Source organism: Xyrauchen texanus, chromosome 8 (assembly GCF_025860055.1).
Source record: "Xyrauchen texanus isolate HMW12.3.18 chromosome 8, RBS_HiC_50CHRs, whole genome shotgun sequence".
Lineage (NCBI taxonomy): Eukaryota > Metazoa > Chordata > Actinopteri > Cypriniformes > Catostomidae > Xyrauchen > Xyrauchen texanus.
In genome coordinates this window covers 40,234,029-40,252,891 of record NC_068283.1, presented here as the reverse complement: position 1 = coordinate 40,252,891, position 18,863 = coordinate 40,234,029, and the positions used below count along the sequence as shown (strand labels likewise).

Below are 18,863 nucleotides of genomic sequence, written 5' to 3'. Positions count from 1 at the left end.
AATTGGCCGGTAGTTTTTAAAATTGGTTTATACAAGGCCAAAAAAAATTATTTCGTTACTATGGTGGGAAAAAACAGAGTCCAAAATAAATAAAATTCCCAGATCCAGTTTTTTATTCATCCAAAATCCCATTAATAACCAGAATAAATGAAGATTTAGTGCTTAAAGCGGGACTTTTAAGTATGAACAAAACTGAAACACACCTGCTGGGATTCTTATTTTGAAATAACAAATTATGAAAAAACTATCGGCATAGATTTTTGCCGGAAAAAACGACTATAGGCACCAATTAATCGATAAACCGATATATCGGTCTACCTCTAGTAGCTAGAGTACAAAAGCTAGATCAGACGAAAGAATCAAACAAAGAGTGGTTTTCTATTAAAGGGGTGAATTGTATTATCTTCCCTGAGGTCCACTGATAATGTCAGTAAAGTGTTTTGCACAAAAACTGTCATAGTTTAGTGATAAATCATAATTTTTTCACCTTGTCTCTGGCCCTCGGTCTGAAACGCTTGGTTTTGAACATCTCCTTTAAACTTCAATGTAAATGCCCACTGTTCTGATCAGCCTGAACTCACATAAAAATCAGCAAGTGTGGGCTGATTTTTCTTTACCCGAAATCAGTATACGTTGACCGAATTTTAAAAGACCCCCCAGAGGCTAAAGTGGTAAGTGTTTTAGAAATGTTTTATCTTTAGAAATCCATTTATATCCAGGAGAGGTCGCCAGTTGTAAAGATAATTGTTTTCAGCTGTACAGGATTTAAAAAAAAACTTTCTCCGTTACTGCATCCTTAGAAAACGATGTGGTTTGGAAACTAAAAAAAGAGAAGATTTCACAATTGGACCCATTCAATATCATTGTAAGTACTGTAACCCAGAATATGGCTTTTTTTTAAAGAAAAAGGACAGAGAAGTCGAAATTAATTTTTGTGGTAATCAACATTATGCCACAAATGCTGTCAATCTTAACTTGGATTGAACCCAGAATATTCATATTCCTTTCACTTTACGACGAAGAAACACTTGTAATTCTTCAATGGGTTCTTTAATAAACTCCCACCACTTTTGCTATCATCTCCATGAACACTTTAAGAGTATGTCCCAATACTATGTATTTGTTTGAAAAATCTTTAATTTTGCTACATTTACGAGCCTTGATCCACACTGGAATGGCATTTTCCTCCACCCAAAACAGACTTTCAAAAACACTTTCCATTACCACTTACTAGAAAAACAATGATGCTAGGAAACTAGGAGTTTTCAAACAAAAACTGAACAGTGAGGATGTAACCAAAGTCTTTCTAGCAATCCAGTCCACTGTCAGCAATCTTTGTAATGCTCTCGGTTTATTTTCAGTCATGCTAGTGCAACTCTTATCTACTTGAATTGGAAAACACCAAAATCTCAAAAAAGGCTGATCAAGATTTTGATCAAATAACATACAGTATTTCAAATCAGCAACAGAATTGTATAATATTGGAATCATAAATTGTGCTTCTTTACCTCATATTACGCTAAAAAACTAAATTTACCCGGCTTGTATCGCTAATATGCATAGTCTCTGGTGTAACCTTAGTCACAAATGGACATTCTGTCAAACTTCTGTGGAATTTACTGATATCATGGGGATGTTTTTTGACACTCAATTTCAATCAGTTTCTTGGAGATCTAATGAGCCTAAATGAGTAGGCTACTTAAATTTCTATTAGTTAAATTATTAGTTAATTTTATAGTGTTTGCAAAAGTTATCCCATTAGATAACCACCATGACCAGAACACGACGTGTTACCAGAAAGAGCTGACACACAAGAATTAAAGCTGAAGTGTGTAACTTTTTCTGCATTAAAATACTTCCCCTTATCCCTGCTTAATATGCAATGACAACTGTAAGAAGCCATTTGTAGATTAATTTCTGAAAAACTGCGTTTATGTGGCACTAGGCCTATAAAATGATTCTCTTTGTTTTAAGTTGCCCGTCCAAACCAACACAATAACATGGACTCAACCAATCGCATGATTTGGGGGTGGGACTACTTGTTTGTTGCAACCAAATAGGTATAGCTGCAGCCCGCAGATCTCCAAATGGGGCGTTATCACCAAAAGAGGGCAGTTAAACTACAGAAGTGTGGGTGGTAATCAGAAGAGGGTTAGACCAGCTCCAAAAGGGGGCTTAGGTTAGGGGCTCTGTATATCTTTACTGGCAATTTGGAGCCCGTGTCCCTTTTTGGAGCTCTGGTGGGTTCAGAATCACCTTTTGTGATTCTGTTTACTGGGGCTAGAGGTGCAGAAATTACACACTTCAACCTCAATGTCCACAAGATGTATATGAGCAATAGAAAAATCAATTGCACATCCATTTTTCAAAATGACTAATGGCAGGAAAGCTTCTGTCAGCAGTCCATGTCCTCGGCCTACTGAACGGTACAGAGATAAGACAACAGACTCTTACTGTACATTTGATTTTTTACTCTTTTAAGCTGTGCCAAGTCAGAGGATGCAAGGAGCATAAAAATACATTTAAAAAAAGCCTAATAATTAAGATATGATTTAATGTTATCAACAGGAAATCAGAAAGGAGCCCAAATACCATATTGATTATTTCCGTATTTTCCTGTCTGGTTTATGAGGAAGCAAATTACTTTGTGCCCTGATAAATCCAAGATTGACTCAAACGTTTTACTGAATCTCTTCAGGTAACCATTAATAAACAACCTTAAAAAGTTAAGTTACCTTCATGTTAACTAAAGGTAACACTAGTACAAGACTGTGTCCTGTACTGTGTATTTTCATTATTATTATTATTTCATAAAGAACTGCTAAATAAGATTTGCTAACATCTGCAGAGTAATAAAGCCAAGTATCATCCCATAAAAACAGATTTAGCTCACTGTGTTTACATACTACTCGATTTCAAATTGGTCTGCTATACAGTTCTCTTTGCAATTATATAAAACAAGTTTCCATTGCTTTTAACTATTAGAGAAGTTGCAAAGAGTTTCCCTTCCCTAATTTGAAACAGCTGCAGTTGCACTCCAGCCTTCAACAGCAGAAATAGCATATGAGTACAGGTAAGAAAGACACAAGAGTTTAAAATTAAGAACTTAAGGCAACATCTATCCTTTACACCCACTTCAACATGGCATGTGAGCAAGCCTCCCCTGACTTTGCATCCTTATGATTCCCAAATATACTTATTTTTTTTTACAGAAGTATGGCTGATATCTTGTTAAAACTATTATGGCTGTGAATCATGTAAACTAAAAGCAATGTGTATCTACAGTTATGAGCCCTTTAAAATATATCAACAAAGGGATTTCATGAGGTCTCGAACTAACCAAACATGCTAGCTTGCGATTTGCATCATATGTCCAGAGACTGTTTTGAAATGTCTGCCTAACTAAACCATGCTTCTCCGAGTACTGGTATTATTACATGGTATAGAAACGGAATGAGTAATCCTAAAATTGGTCTCTTTAAAAATACATACAGTTAAATTCCTGGTTTATTTTAAGAACGAAGTACAAGGTAAAAATTTCAATCTCGAGCTTCACTTCCACACAACTTCTTGTTCAGTCACTTGTCACATCTAGATTGGACTACTGTAACGCACCACTCCTTGTATCTCTTCACTGGCTGCTGGTTGATGCATATATCAAATGAAAAGCTCTGATGCCGGCACACAGAACAGTCACTGGGTCTGCTCCAGCATACCTAAAATCATTTCTGCCGAGCTAGGTTCCCACCAGAAGCCTGCGGTCGGCTAATGAGCGGGCGCCTTGTTGCACCAACACAAAGAGACACCAAAACACATTCCCGGACTTTTGGGTTTCACGGTACCACGTAGGTGGAATGACTTTCCCAACTCCATCCATGAAGCGGAGTCACTCTCTGTCTTCAAAAAATGGCTAAAAACACATATTCAATAAGCACTTAACCATTCACTCATAAAAAATGTAAATTAAAAAAATTATTATATATACATATATTCTTGTTGCACTCTCATCTGTCTTGGATCCTACTATTCTGATGCTAGTGAAACTTTGTAATGCAGCCCTTTTCGTACCACGGTCCCCTTAAGATGAATCCCCGCTTATGATGTATTATTCCTCGTTTGTAAGTCGCTTTGGATAAAATGTAAGCTCCAACCATGGCAACTTCACTGCCCATAGATGCATCCAAGAGATGGACAGCAACCATGTGCAGGCAATTAGAACAACCACAATTCACCCATTCAATGGTATTCATGCTATACAGTCAATATGAATTACATATATCTGTCTCTGTATAGCACACATGTATTTGCTGTGATTGTGACATGATATTACCAGGATTTGGAAATAAAGTGGGCTTATGTATAGCAATCTCGTTAAAAAAAGGATATGTATTTCCATCTACACAGCTTTGTATCTTTATTCTAACAGCAGAATTTGTTTTAATTATTATTATTATAACCCCGAAATGAGGCATATATCAACCTTTGGATCAATTTGCCACATGCAACATTTGGCAAATATGATGGAAATACAGAAGCACCACATTTGTGTGGCCTGGTGAGCTGTTAAAATACGTGTCAAAGGTCAATTTATGCTGGTTTAGAAATTATTTTAAAAAACAACACTTGAAATTAGATACTTTAAAAAAATGTTTAAAAAAAAATACAGCAAACTCTGTTAAAAATACTGTGAGGCAGAGGGAAACTATACTACAGATTTAGACGTTGGCTACAAAACTACCATCAATTTTTTTTTTTAAAAACACACAAAACCACATTATATTTCAACTTAACACGACATGTAAATTCAAATATCGCTCAGAAACCTCCTTAGCTAAGAGTGTTGACAAAAACTACTATGCTAAGTGTAAACATACATGAAATAAGGCGACGGGGTTATTTGAGTAACTTTTAGTTTCTGTTCAGTTTTGTTAATACGTGAGGGGTCTCCACACACATCCGTTTCAACCACAAACAATACACGAGTAAGCATACAACACTAAAACCGAAATTAACTTGCCGTATTTAGGTTCCTCGTCCATCACATCCGTTGCAGGTTAATGTGCATTCACTTACATGCGAGTCATGAAAGCAGGTACTGGTGTGGGAGGAACCGTACAGCTTTGATTGGCAGCTACTTCAACCAATCACGGCGCACCGTGGGACTGACTGTTAGGTTGAATTTGATTTTTTTTATGCATACGTAACTTAAAACTTGAGGAGAGTCAGGAGTGTCCACGCATGTGTTGTTTCAGGTGAGAAATATTCTAGAATAACTGTTTTATGTTAACTTACGAAGTAGAGGACGGAAACGAGATACTTATTCAATGATATTATTCAACTTTGTCCAGTGCATTGTATAAAATGTTTAGTCTTATTTATTTATTTATTTATTTTTCCGTTCATCTGTTATGTGAGCCAATGCTCACATGCACCAGAACATATCAAACATATGTTCATTTGTATTATTATTTAATTATTTGGGAAATTAATCATTATTGAATGCGCATGCGTGTTTCCTTCCCGCCAACGCACCTTCCCATTGTGATGGGCGGATCGACCCTAAAGTATCGAAACTTCCGATACTGATGAAAATATCGATCCTCACACAAAAATGTAGATTTTAAAAATAATAATAGTGAATTTTGTGTTTTTAATAAGTGTCTCTAAATTCGCACGATGCAGCGAGCTTAACAGATGACACGGGCAAGACAGACAGTCCGACTAAGCTGAACCACCAATCAGAACGCTCATTTCAGACGCGATTGGATATTTTCTAGCCAATCATATTGTCCGTTTCAGCAAGGGGCGGGACATTTCCAGTTATTTTTGTTTGCGCATGACGTGCGAAATGCAGATGGGGGTTCAAATTGTTACTCAAATGTTATCAAACTAAATGTTTTATTCAAATAATCAAAAATGACAGACACTCAGTGCTGTTTTTGTAACAACTCATCAGAGACAGTTGGAGTTGTAATCACACTTCAAAATATTGGTATGATAATTGTATTAAGACCAGCACACAATCGGACTTTGATTTTACTTATCATCATGTGCTATTTGGTTTCCATAAATATGAAAGCAAAGACTGTAATAGGTATTGTGTAATAAACATGTTTTTTTTTTTTTTTTTTTACAAAATATTGTATACATAAGTGCAAATTTAGTAGTTCAAAATCCTGCATTTATTTTGTATTTTATTTTTTTATGAATTACAACAATATTATAGTACCATATTATATTCTAAACATCCCAAAGCAAACCGAACTGTGCTTCTGTTGGTAATTTGTAAATTATCGATGTATCCTTTTGTTCCCCTCCCCTAAGTTGTTGAATTATTCAATAAAATAAAAAATCCTCAGTCATCCTAAAAAAAAGAAATGCAGATGGAGGGCAGGAAGTGATTTTCTACATAGAAGGCACTATCACAAACTCAAAATGCCTAAGTTTTGCATCGTTTACGGTTGCTCAAATCGATCAAACTGAGAAACCACAAGGAGCTTTTATCGTGTACCAAAAGTTGTTGTTCAGAAGGTGGAAAATGCAAGAAATTGACTGAAAATGGCAGAAAAAGTGGCTTGTAAATAAGGCTGAAACAATTAGTCGACATAATCGACAACGTCGACGATAACAAATTGTCAACAAAAATTATTGTCGAATAGTCGTCTGATTTAATTTAACACAACATGAGGTCTTTTGAAATGCTAATGATGACGCGGGAGAGCAGCACTTCAGCTCGCACTTGATTGAGGAGAGGAAGAAAGATCAGCTCACAGTCCAGACGCACTCCAAACTTTCCAAACATGTGATGCAGATCTGCGTGGTCAGAGCCGCTTATATGAGTCGCGTGAAAAACAGCGCGAGAGAGTTTCAAACTTCTCCTGGCTGATACGCTGTCCCGCGCGGAGATACTCATCACTGGTGCATGCTTGCTGCAGCTAGATTTTATTTATAGTGATTGCTCGTGACATAGTGATTTATAATATGAGTATCACGGTGTGCATATGCGATACGCAGCTCTATAAAGAAGAAAGAGTTCGTTTTTTGCAAGTTAAAGATGGATTGAAATCAAGCGAACATAAAGGTGAGAGGGTGTAGTCTTAGCCCATTACACAATGCAAAAGAAAACTAATTTCTTATTTGTCTTTTTTTGTTTTTTCTAAGTAGGGCTGCAACTAACGATTATTTTGATAATCGATTAATCTAATGATTATTAGAACGATTATTCGGGCGATTATTGCAAGGATTAATCACTAGCTCTTAACCGATTATTCAGCTTGTGGGCAGACTTAAAAGGTTGTATTAAACGTGCTTACTTACAATAAAGAGGATAAAATCATCTTTTAAAAATATTTCTAAATGACATTCTGTGAATTAACTGGAAAAAAAAACTTTTTATTAAGTTTAATTCAGTAAATAAATTCACTGCAAAAAAATCCTGTTTTTTATCTTGTTTTTCTTTTTAAATTGTCTAAAAAAAACAAAATACATTTACTTGAGAAGCAACATATCAGATATTTAGATTTCCTTCAAGAGCATGTATCTTAAATTAAAGGGTATTTTGTATATAAGTGTATTTATTCTCTTGGTTACACTTCTGTGAGTGCAGAAAAGACAAAATATACTTATATTCAAGATATATTCTCAAAAAGCAAGTATAAATGTCTTATATGCTATTATAAATATCAATATTCTCAGAAACAATTGTTTCTTCTGCAGTAAAACCGCTAAACAAAATGTATGTTGTTTTAAAAGAGTTTTAGATATTTATTTTGGAGAACAAGCCAAAACAAAATCAAATCAAAAATATATTTTTTGCGGTGTATTTTGGGGTGAAGACTTCCCCTCTCACCTTTCTGTTCACTTCAGTCCATCTTTAACTCACTTTAAATTAAACTCTCTCTAATTAATAAAGCTTCATATTGCCAGTTTTCTTCACGATAAGAAATGCACACTGACATATATTATGATTCAATAAGTCACGAGCCATCACGTTATAATCCAGCTGCATTAAGTGTGCGCGCTTGAGGTATGAGCATCCCGTGACAGAGTGTTCATTAGCCGGGTGCAGTTTCAGCCTCTCCCCCTTAGATCGGGACAAAAATGCCAGTTTCAGAGTTTGTAGTCATTTACATGATCTGTGTCCATATTATTTGAACTTTAATAAAGCTATAACTGCATTTCAGATGTAACATGGGGGTGTTTCCTTTAAAGAGCTCCGGCTCCACTTATTCCACAACAAGAGTGTTTCTGTATTTACTTATTTTGTATTTTGCATTATAATTCCTTCATAATATGAGATTTACATCACCTGAAGCTGTTTGAAAAGTTTGGAGTGCATCTAGACTGTGATCTGTGTTATTCTTCCTCTCCTCAGTCAGGCGCGTGTGTGATCCCATGTTACGTTAAATGAGATCAAACGACTATTCAACAACGAAAATTTTTGTCGACAATAAAAAATGTAGATAATGTCGACTAATCGTTTCAGCCCTAATGTACACAGTGCAAATTTTTATTTATTTTTTCCCAGAGGAATTAAATGACAGAAGAGGTTGGATGTGTTGGATAAATATAAAAAGACGGAACTGTGTATTGCACATAGTTGTTGCTCAATGGGGCAGTTTTAACTGTTCATGTGATGGATGGCCTGAGAGAAAAAACTGTTCCTGTGCCTGACGGTTCTGGTGCTCAGAGCTCTGGAGCGTCGACCAGAAGGCAACTGTTCAAGAAGGTAGTGGGCTGGGTGAGTGGGGTCCAGAGTGATTTTACCAGCCTTTTTCCTTTCTCTGGAAGTGTATAGTTCTTGAAGATTATTTTCAACCAATAATCCTCTCAGCAGTCCGAACTGTCCTTTGTTGTCTGATGTCTGAATTCGTAGCTGTAACAAACTGGACAGTTACTGAAGTGCAGAGGACAGACTCAATGACTGCTGAGTAGAGCTGAATCCGCAGCACAAATGGAAAAATAATTGAGCTATGCATGTCAACAATTGTCTTATGTGTGCTAAATGAACATATAATGATGATATGTTCATGAGGTTTATGAATGTTGTCATTCACAAGGTACAATATGCATATTTACTATATTGAGACATGCTGCAAATAACCATGTAATTCATGTTCTAAAGAAACATTGTAATTTTGTCTTTTTGATTAGGTTCCCAATTGAATAGAATTGCTGTTTTGCAGGGATTTCATTAAAACAATGGCACAGCAGCGTAAGTTTTCCCAACTCATATTCACCAAAGACATTGGAACGAGCACACTTGAAATGTTCAAAAAAAAATTGTAATAATCCCATTAATAAAAGCAAATTTAATATATAAAAAAAAAAATCTGATTTAATTTAATTAAATTGTACTGCAGCTGCATATCAACATCACTTGTTTTCCTGATTTTTGTTGATCATTATTGTAATATTTAAGAAGAGGAAAGGTGAAAAGACAATACCTTTTTCCATTATTTGTATTTATTATTTTGGCCTATTTTTAAAGGTGCACTCTGTAAGTTTTCCTCAATAACATTTTTTTACTCCTAAATAATTTAATTATATGTATGAAACATATGTAGAAATCATGAACATGCACACGGGATGAAGACAGTCATATCAGTAACCTTATAAAAGCTGCTGTTTTATTCTACATGGAGAGGGTCCCCTCATGGGGGCTGCCATTTTAGAATCACATGACCCGCTGAATACTACTCGCCCTGTTATTGGACACTTTCACTCATGGATTAAATAAATCATGACTGACTGTGAATTTCAACAATGGCATCTGTAACTGAAAACTAGGGATGCACCGATTGTGAAATTCTGGGCCGATACAGATGTTTAAAATAACAATTTGGCCGATACCGATTTTTTGGTTGTTGTTTATATTGTTTTTGCTGTTATTTAATCCCACTTTTGTGCCAGTGAAACAAAGAAATCTCCGTTATAAAAATTAAATGAGCTGTTTTTAAGTCTTTCAGCCCTGCATCACACTATATTTGAATGAGCACATATTCAAATCATAGAAATTAATGAAACAAAGTTTAATTTAACCTTCAAATAACAAAGATTAATTTGTGAAAAATAACCTTTATTTTTATATAGCTTTTTAGCCTGCTATACACCTACTATACAGCAGAATTTTTCACTAAATCACAGACCAGACTGTAAAATACTTCCAATTTGAACTTATTTGAAGACAAACCACATGTGCGCACGGCATCCGTTGCCCTCTTACGTCATGCCAGAGTCGTGTCTAGCCAGTGGCTGTGGGTGGTATCTTCTCCGAAACTGCAGCTGGGGAGGCAAATGTTGTCCAAGTTGATCGCAAATAACCAAGACATATAAACAGATAATCATCGGCCACTGCCATCGGCGAATGACATCGTATTTGCCGATAGGCCGATGTCAGTCAACAAGGCGAATATCGGCCGTTTGGCCGATACATCGGTGCATCCCTACTGAAAACTATTGATTTTTAATGATGCTGCATCCAGGCCCCTAGGGGTCAGTGTAAGTCCAAGACGACATAAACACGAGTGCACCTTTAAAATGTACACATTTCATAACAACATGACATCCAATAAAATTTTGCAATTTTAAACCAGATTAAATAATTTTCAATTTGCTTTTTAAAAAAAATTTTTATTTGATTTTGTTAACAATTACTCAATTTAATGTCATGGAAGTTTGATATGAAATTTGAGTATTGGCTATAGATTCCCCTATTATTTATTTAACCAATGTCATTTATTGTTTTCTCAGAGGTTCAGTTTGTGAACACACACTATGATGTTCTCATCAAGAGGGTTAATGGTGTGTTGCCCATTGCTGACAAACTGAAAACGGAAAAAATAATTCAACGGGAAACATATTCACAGATTTGTTTAAAGTCTACTACAAATATGGCTAAAATGAGAGTGCTCTTAAATGCTCTGAACACTGATAAGGCTAAATGTGCTTTTTATGAAGTACTGAAAGCAGTGGAGCCCCTCCTGGTAGAAGAGCTCGAAAAACAAGGTGAGCGAGGAGATGTTTCCAAATAAATATAGAAGAAAAACTGTTGTAAGATTGACAACATGCAACACCTGTTTTGACCCGCTTAGATATCTTTATAAATGTGCTTCCAGGATCATCCTCACAGACTTCTCGTGAAGAACAGGAGACAAAATCTTACCCTCAAAACACAAAAGCAAAGGAGAGTGAGAGGCCAGCTATGGAAAACATAACTGAGAAGAAACAACTCTGCAGGTGGAACAAATTCACCATAAAATATGGAAAGAAGATGATGAAGCTTTATGAAACAAGAGAGTCTCTTTACAACGTTGGGAATCTCTTCTTTTGTAAAGAGAAGGATTACATTATTGGCTCTGGAGGAAGTGGCACACTGGTATATCTTGGCTTTAAGAGAGATGGTACTGAAGTCGCCATTAAACGAATAACCAAGAACCCGATTAATGACAAAGTCTTTGAAAATGAACTGAAGCATTTACAAAAACTCCAGTCAACAAATCAAAGCCAGTACCTTGTCAAGTATGTGGACCTAGAAGAGGATGAAGATTTTTATTATCTTGCACTACAGCTTTGTGATTATGATCTAGTGGACTACATGGATGATCTCCGTCAGCAAGAGGAACCTGACAGAGGGATTGCTTTGAAGCGAGTGGTGTCGGAGCTGCTTCATGGCCTTAAAACTCTACATAGTGCTGATGTGATACATCGAGATTTAAAACCTCGAAATGTTTTGATAGGTATACACACATACAAAACACACACTGACGTCCATGCCAACACATTCGCACAATTTTATCTGCATCATTTATTCAATTGTCCTGCAGTGCTCTATAATGCAGCAAACAGAAAATAGGGGAAAAGCTTGTATTTGCTCCATAGGCTAAACATGAGAAAAATGGCGCCATCTGGTGGCAAATATAGCAAATGTACATTTTGAAGCTCCGGAGTGAAAGCATAATTTCATATAATTCATGCTTTAATGGCACTGGGATCAAATATTGCAGTTTTAATGGGTTTCAATGGGGACATTTTTGTCCTGAAGGTCCCGAGTGTAACTATTCTGTGTACACCGTGAATTATAGGAACTGAGGTTGAAATATAAACATTACACACCTTTGACAAAATGTATGTCATTGGCATTGACACAGCCAAAATGATCAAACAACGTCCTGAAGGTCGCACAAGGGTTAAATGTCCTTATCTTCATCAAGCGCTTGAAGTGAGCCATTTCTCACCTGTACTCATAACACCAACAGATGCGGAAAAACACGCAAAGCTAGCCGACTTTGGCATCTGCCGCAAACTGGAGGAGGGAAGAACAACTGTATACACAGACAGAGCCGGTACCCTGGGCTGGGAGGCAACGGAGATCCTGAATCAAGCCGAAAAGGGTGTTTACAAAAAGAGTTCCGACATCCAGGTTTGTGAAGCTAATCGTAAACTATGTACCAGCAACAGCAATGTTAATATAAGGAGTTACTGTAATACCATGCAACTTTTATGTTTTAATTGCACAACCAATGTACAGCATACAACTTAAAAACATCTTGTATACAGTATATAATGCTCAAAGAACTAGAGTCAGCTTTTTTGTGCATCAACAAACACTTTTGATCATTTGTCCCAATAAGATTTACAATTGGATCAATTTATCGCAGGTTGCTGGGATGTTGGTGTATTACATCATCTCTGAAGGGAAACATCCTTTTGGGGAGTTAAAGGATCGTGAGTCAAACGTTAAAGCAGGAATATACTCCCTTAATGATGTACGAGATATAGTAGCCAAGGATCTTATAGAATGGATGATCAGCAAAGAAAAGGAAGAGAGGCTGAGCATTGGCGAGGTCCTAATACACCCTTATTTCTGGGATGATGAGAGGTAAATGTTTGATTACTAACAAGAAAGCTTTGGTGATCTTGACGCCAGTCCTTAAGCTATCACCACATTGGATGTATAATACATCTCTTATTGATTTAAAGGGATAGTTCACCCAAAATGTAACACTCATGTTGTTCCAAACCTGTATGTTTGAGATTTTTGTCAGAATGTTGGCCTCAGTCACCATTCGCTTTCATTGTATGGAGAGAGAAAAAAGATGCTATAGAAGTTAATCGCCTTGAGAAAATGATGACATAATTTTCATTTTGGGGTGAAATATATCTTTAATCTCTGAAATGTGCCAGTTAAATTAAATGATCTAGAAGTCTTTTTGTGGGACTTGTTATCATTTGAATAAATTAAGCATTCTAGAACATGAATTAAGAATAATAGTTTTATGGGACATTTATTGTTAAAAGAAATTCTAAGGCAACGCCCACATTAATCCTAATGCATTTAAAAATGGCGTTTTTGTTTTCGAAAATGCTCTTCGTCCACACTGACGTTTTTAAACATTTTCCGAATGTTCACACTGAAATTAAATCTCTTAAAGGAATATTCCAGGTTCAATACAAGTTATAATCAATCGACAGCATTTGTGGCACAATATTGATTTCCCCAAAAATAAATTGTGACTCGTCTCTCCTTTTCATTAAAAAAGCAAAAATCTGGGTTACAGTGAGGCACTTACTATGGAAGTGAATGGCCATTTTTAAATATTAAAATACTTTTCCAAAAGTATAGCCACAAGACATAAACGACATGTGTGTTAACAGCTGTGAGAACATCACTTGCTAACCTTTTCTGTGTAAAGTTATAGCCAATTTTACAACTTCATTGCCATGATGATGTAATGTCACCAAACCCTAAACCCAATTGTCCTCGTGTTCAGTCACTGGACAGCAATTCCGAGTAAACTTCCCGGCACTTTTGAAAGAATGCAATGTGAAGGTTGTACAAAGTAACGTTGTTCTTTAACAACACTATTAAAGTGAATAACGGGCACAACAACGCCGCTACAACGTGGGCCGCCATCTTGATTGTTTTGACTGCATGACATGACTGCTTTAGGTCTGGGCGATATGATGAAATACATGTTCATGTATATTGCGATATGTAAATAAGCTTGTGTCTAACGTGGGCTTATCTATCAGTGGGCAGGGCTTCATGGGAGACTGGGTGAATCTAAGAAATATGGACGGGTTTTTGTGTGGAATTAAAACGTTTTTGGTGGCCACCTAAGCAAATTCAATGACTTTCTAAGCAAATTCAATGACTTTCTAAGCAAAACTAAGCAAATTCAATGACTTTCTAAGCAAAACTAAGCAAATTCAATGACTTTCTAAGCAAAACTAAGCAAATTCAATGACTTTCTAGGCAAAACTAAGCAAATTCAATGACTTTCTAAGCAAAACTAAACAAATTCAATGACTTTCTAAGCAAATTCAATGACTTTCTAAGCAAAACTAAGCAAATTCAATGACTTTCTAAGCAAATTCAATGACTTTCTAAGCAAAACTAAGCAAATTCAATGACTTTCTAAGCAAAACTAAGCAAATTCAATGACTTTCTAGGCAAAACTAAGCAAATTCAATGACTTTCTAAGCAAATTCAATGACTTTCTAAGCAAAACTAAGCAAATTCAATGACTTTCTAGGCAAAACTAAGCAAATTCAACGACTTTCTAAGCAAATTCAATGACTTTCTAAGCAAAACTAAGCAAATTCAATGACTTTCTAAGCAAAACTAAGCAAATTCAATGACTTTCTAAGCAAATTCAATGACTTTCTAAGCAAAACTAAGCAAATTCAATGACTTTCTAGGCAAAACTAAGCAAATTCAACGACTTTCTAAGCAAATTCAATGACTTTCTAAGCAAAACTAAGCAAATTCAATGACTTTCTAAGCAAATTCAATGACTTTCTAGGCAAAACTAAGCAAATTCAATGACTTTCTAAGCAAAACTAAACAAATTCAATGACTTTCTAAGCAAAACGAAACAAATTCAATGACTTTCTAAGCAAATTCAACGACTTTCTAAGCAAATTCAATGACTTTCTAAGCAAAACTAAACAAATTCAATGACTTTATAAGCAAAACTAGGCAAATTCAATGACTTTCAGCTCACTTTTGCCGCTTCGTAAGTGCTTTATATGCTTCTCATCTGAGGCGCATCTGTGTTTCATGTGAGCATTGCGTGCACTATCTCAGGAGCGTGCAAGTGTGCGTGAGTCCAGTAGGCTTGGCTGATATTTACAAGAGACCAGGAAAATCCCTGAAAAACACCTCCACAGAATGGGAAAACTCCCAAATAGAAAAAAAGAGGAGCTTTTTATTTAAACAGGTGTGGCATCTGTGAGGAACGTTCACAAAACTCAAAACAGGAGCAGAACAATATAATATGCGAACTGTGTCGCATGACGATAATCACTCGTAATACAAGCAATTTGTTTTATGTTTGTTTTACACAAAATAATTATGAAAGCCAAAAGATGCGTTCTGCATTAATTCGGTTATAACTTAAGTGTTTATATGTATTTAATAGTTATATTCTATTATTTTCTTTGTTAAATCACTTCAGTAAGATCTTGAGTTTCTTGAAGTTAATAATAATAATAATAATAATGGTCAACAACATAGACTAATATGTGAAATTTAGTATTATAATAAGAATTATTTAAAACTGAGTTGTGTGTGGAAAATGTGCATATATCAGAGGGAGTATTTGGAAGTGTTTAATTCACTGACTTGATTATATAAAAACAGGTATTACAATAGGTTTATGTAATATATTCGCTGATTTGTATTGATTTTTCAACAAAAATGTACAATATCATGATGTTTATCGTTATCGTGATAAAAAATGACTCATAACGTGAGATAAGACTTTGGTCATATCGCTCGTGTCATAGTTATGTCATCGTTTTCAGATATCTCAATTTCCCTGTCCACACGACAATGTGAAGATGGTGTTTTCTACTTGGGAGAGTGTTTTTGAAAAATGCAGTTTTTGCTGTCAAAAATGCCGTGTCGGTGTTGACAGAAGCCACAGAATCATGTTTCTAAACTTTGGTTTCTTTATCTCTGCATCTATCCTGAGCTGTGAATCTGCCTCACAGTCTGTGCCAGTTCTCATTCTCCTCATTGCAGATGTTTCTTCAAATTTGCTGCTTTGCTGCCTGTTAACCCCAATTAACCCTCACATTTGGTGTCGTAGTCCTCCTGTAATGGAAAATTAAGATCATTCTCACTGACTGGACACCCTTTGTCTGATTCTGAAACCACTCGCTCATTTCTACATGATTTTGTCCTTTAGGAAAGTTGCTGTTCTTAAGATACTGGGTGACAGAAAGGAAGTCCAAGAGTTCAAGACCCCAGCAAAACACCCTGAGCTATCCAGAGCTGTGCAGAAATACACAAAGGGGAAAAGCTTTTCTGATTGGAAATCAAAGGTGAGTAAAGGTGTTACAGACCTGTCCAAAACACAAGAGATGTGTGACCTGTCCTGTTGAAATAGCTATTTCTAAAACAAGTGTGTGGACTATGAACAATGCAGCACACTTGGTCATCGGGGCTGTTTGCTTCTCTAACATTTCTAATTCCCTGTTTTTGTTGTTGTTGTTGTTGTTGTTGTTGTTGTTGTTGTTATTGTCACAGCCTCTGCAGAGATGGACAAAAATTGACAAAAATCTTCCAGAGGACTTACTTGGCCTGTTGCGTTTTTTGCGCAACATACTGGTGCACGAGTAAGTAATTTCCTGCATTATGGGTGAAATATCTGAATTTTGATCTCAGTTATCCGTATTATTACGTATTTCAGAACGGTCTTGTATGAAGTAAGCTGTAATGTTTTGGTTTTCTGCCAGATCTGTCATATATGATATATTGTCATGACAAGAACCTCTAACATCTCCAATTACACAACGTCTTTAATTATGATTAATTATCAGTTGTCGTAAATACGGGTTTCCTAATCAGAATTTGTAGATGAACGCCCCCTCAACTCCTGATTATGACTGGGGAAACTCTGAGATCATTTTGATACCCGAATTTCCAAGTTCAGAGAAGATGTAAACATACAACATGGCGGAGCTAATCTAGTGTCAGTAATTAATGGTTTTATAAATACTACCAAATTACCACTTGACTTTTCAGTCATATACATTTACATATATCAGTAACTATTTAATGCTTATTGTAAATCTTTACACAGAGAAAATGGCACGTGTTTGACCAAAATCCCATCATCGTCATGCACTTGACTAGCATGTATTATGGGGTCAAAATAAAAATAATTATGACTTCAGAAGTGGGACCAACAGCTTGAAAAAGATAAAATGCCTCAAACTGTTTCTCTATTTGCATGCAGCATAAATAAATATAATATATATATATATATATATATATATATATATATATATATAATTGTAGAGTGGAGGAGGGCGGGGCCGGGATGGAACAATGCACGCCGGTCCCCAATCAGCCTGATGGGCGTGAGTGATAAAGGCGGTTCGAGAGAGAGAATGACATTGGTGTTTTTGGTTCAGTTTTTCATTAAACTGTATATTGCCAAGCCGGTTCTCACCTCCTCCTTTCCGTTGAACTGCGTTACAATAATTTTGTATTTATTTGGTAAAGCTTATGCAATTCTGTTTAATGGAATTTTGTTATTAAATTGAAATGTGTAATTCTTAAAAACAGGCTAAAAGATTTTTTTGGAGAATAGTTTTTTAATTGTCGTTTAATTCCTCAAAAATATTCAGTCAGTGTCATTTTATCCTGTTTTTCACCTTTTCGATTGACAGTTTAATTGTCTCTCTTATTCTGTTTCCCACAGAGAAGAAAAGTTTCAGCATGAAGAGATTTGTGATCGCTTCCCAGATTTCTTCATCAGTTTATACAAGCTGGCCAAAGACATGGACTGGAAATATTTGAATACGGAGTAAAATTAGGTATAGACACCTATTCATAGCACGGCTGTACAGAAATGAGAATTTCTGAATTAAGTCCCTTTCAATGAATGAGTTGGGATTGGAATTGAATTGGCCACGCCCCACAGGAAGTGACTTGGAATGATAGGAAGTGGAATTTACTGAATTGCAATTCATTCAAAAGACACATTTTGTGACAAATAATAACATTATTATTATTATTATTGACCAAGTGCCTATTTATTCCATAATATGTATAATTAAAAAATTATATATTTTTTGCTAATTAGACAAAATTTCTTTAAAAAAAGAAAAGAAACTTATTTTCAGGTAACTTTTTTCAACATTTTTAACAAATTAAGAAATGAAGTTTGCATTGCTTTAAATTGAATTAATCTACTTAATTTTAAGTAAATGAATTGAGCTTAAAATGTCAACCTGCCATTATTTTACATATTATATATACATTTTACATGTAAACAATTACATATTTAAATAATGACAATTGCTTCCTTTATTTAAACCATTTAAATATTCTGAGCATCTCATAAACATTTATATAAACGTATATTATATAAACGATGTGCAAGCTGTCTTCAACCATTCATATCACAGTTTCAGTCATCACATGAACACTTGTAAAAATTAAAAACAATATAGAAATGTTGACAATATGTAAATATTTAGAAAATTTATTTTTTAATATTTTAAAATGGCACGCACAGACCACAACAATTGCTATATATGAAACATGACAAGTGTAACAATCAACAAATTGATCATTTTATGGAAGAAACAAACTCATGCTGAAATTGCTAAATGTTTTAACTCAAATAAAAGGACTAAACCAAACTCCCTGCTGCACTTTTAGTTAGACTTTATGTATGTTGCAATAGAAAAGCTGCTTTGAGATGCATTACTTGTGTTTTCTGAAAGTTGCCAAGCCGAAAAAAACTACGTAAATCTATTGTAGTTTTTTTCAGCATACAGTAATTTACTTGATTTAAGAATGCATGCGTGTTCTGGAAATACCCCGTTTATGATCATATATT

General features: G+C 35.4%; 2 protein-coding genes across 3 annotated transcripts in view; one reads left to right on the top strand and one right to left on the bottom strand.

The window, feature by feature from the left end:
* The window catches only part of LOC127647844 (choline transporter-like protein 2), a 28,485-nt gene extending 23,374 nt beyond the window's left edge, over positions 1 to 5,111 (bottom strand). The window contains exon 1 of the mRNA XM_052132335.1: positions 5,018 to 5,111. Coding sequence (XP_051988295.1) covers positions 5,018 to 5,039 — 22 coding nt within the window. The 5' untranslated portion in view covers positions 5,040 to 5,111. The remainder of the gene's footprint in view (positions 1 to 5,017) is intronic.
* Positions 5,112 to 5,212: 101 nt separating this feature from the next.
* On the top strand, positions 5,213 to 18,247 carry LOC127647845 (serine/threonine-protein kinase/endoribonuclease ire-1-like). Of its 2 annotated transcripts, none has more exons than XM_052132336.1 (9): positions 5,213 to 5,252; positions 9,154 to 9,214; positions 10,753 to 11,007; positions 11,118 to 11,738; positions 12,258 to 12,421; positions 12,660 to 12,880; positions 16,197 to 16,332; positions 16,538 to 16,626; positions 17,718 to 18,247. In XM_052132336.1, exons 2-9 carry the CDS (start codon positions 9,202 to 9,204, stop codon positions 17,824 to 17,826), a joined length of 1,608 nt encoding a protein of 535 aa, XP_051988296.1. In that variant the 5' UTR covers positions 5,213 to 5,252; positions 9,154 to 9,201; the 3' UTR covers positions 17,827 to 18,247. The 2 variants fall into 2 exon arrangements, with proteins under 2 accessions (XP_051988296.1, XP_051988297.1); XM_052132337.1 differs by lacking the exon at positions 5,213 to 5,252 and adding an exon at positions 8,689 to 8,740.
* Positions 18,248 to 18,863: the final 616 nt, after the last annotated feature.

Coding starts and splice junctions, on each gene's coding strand:
- LOC127647845 (XM_052132336.1), top strand. Junction 12,422..12,659: donor AAAAGAGTTCCGACATCCAG/GTTTGTGAAGCT, acceptor AATTTATCGCAG/GTTGCTGGGATGTTGGTGTA. Junction 16,333..16,537: donor TTTCTGATTGGAAATCAAAG/GTGAGTAAAGGT, acceptor TTATTGTCACAG/CCTCTGCAGAGATGGACAAA.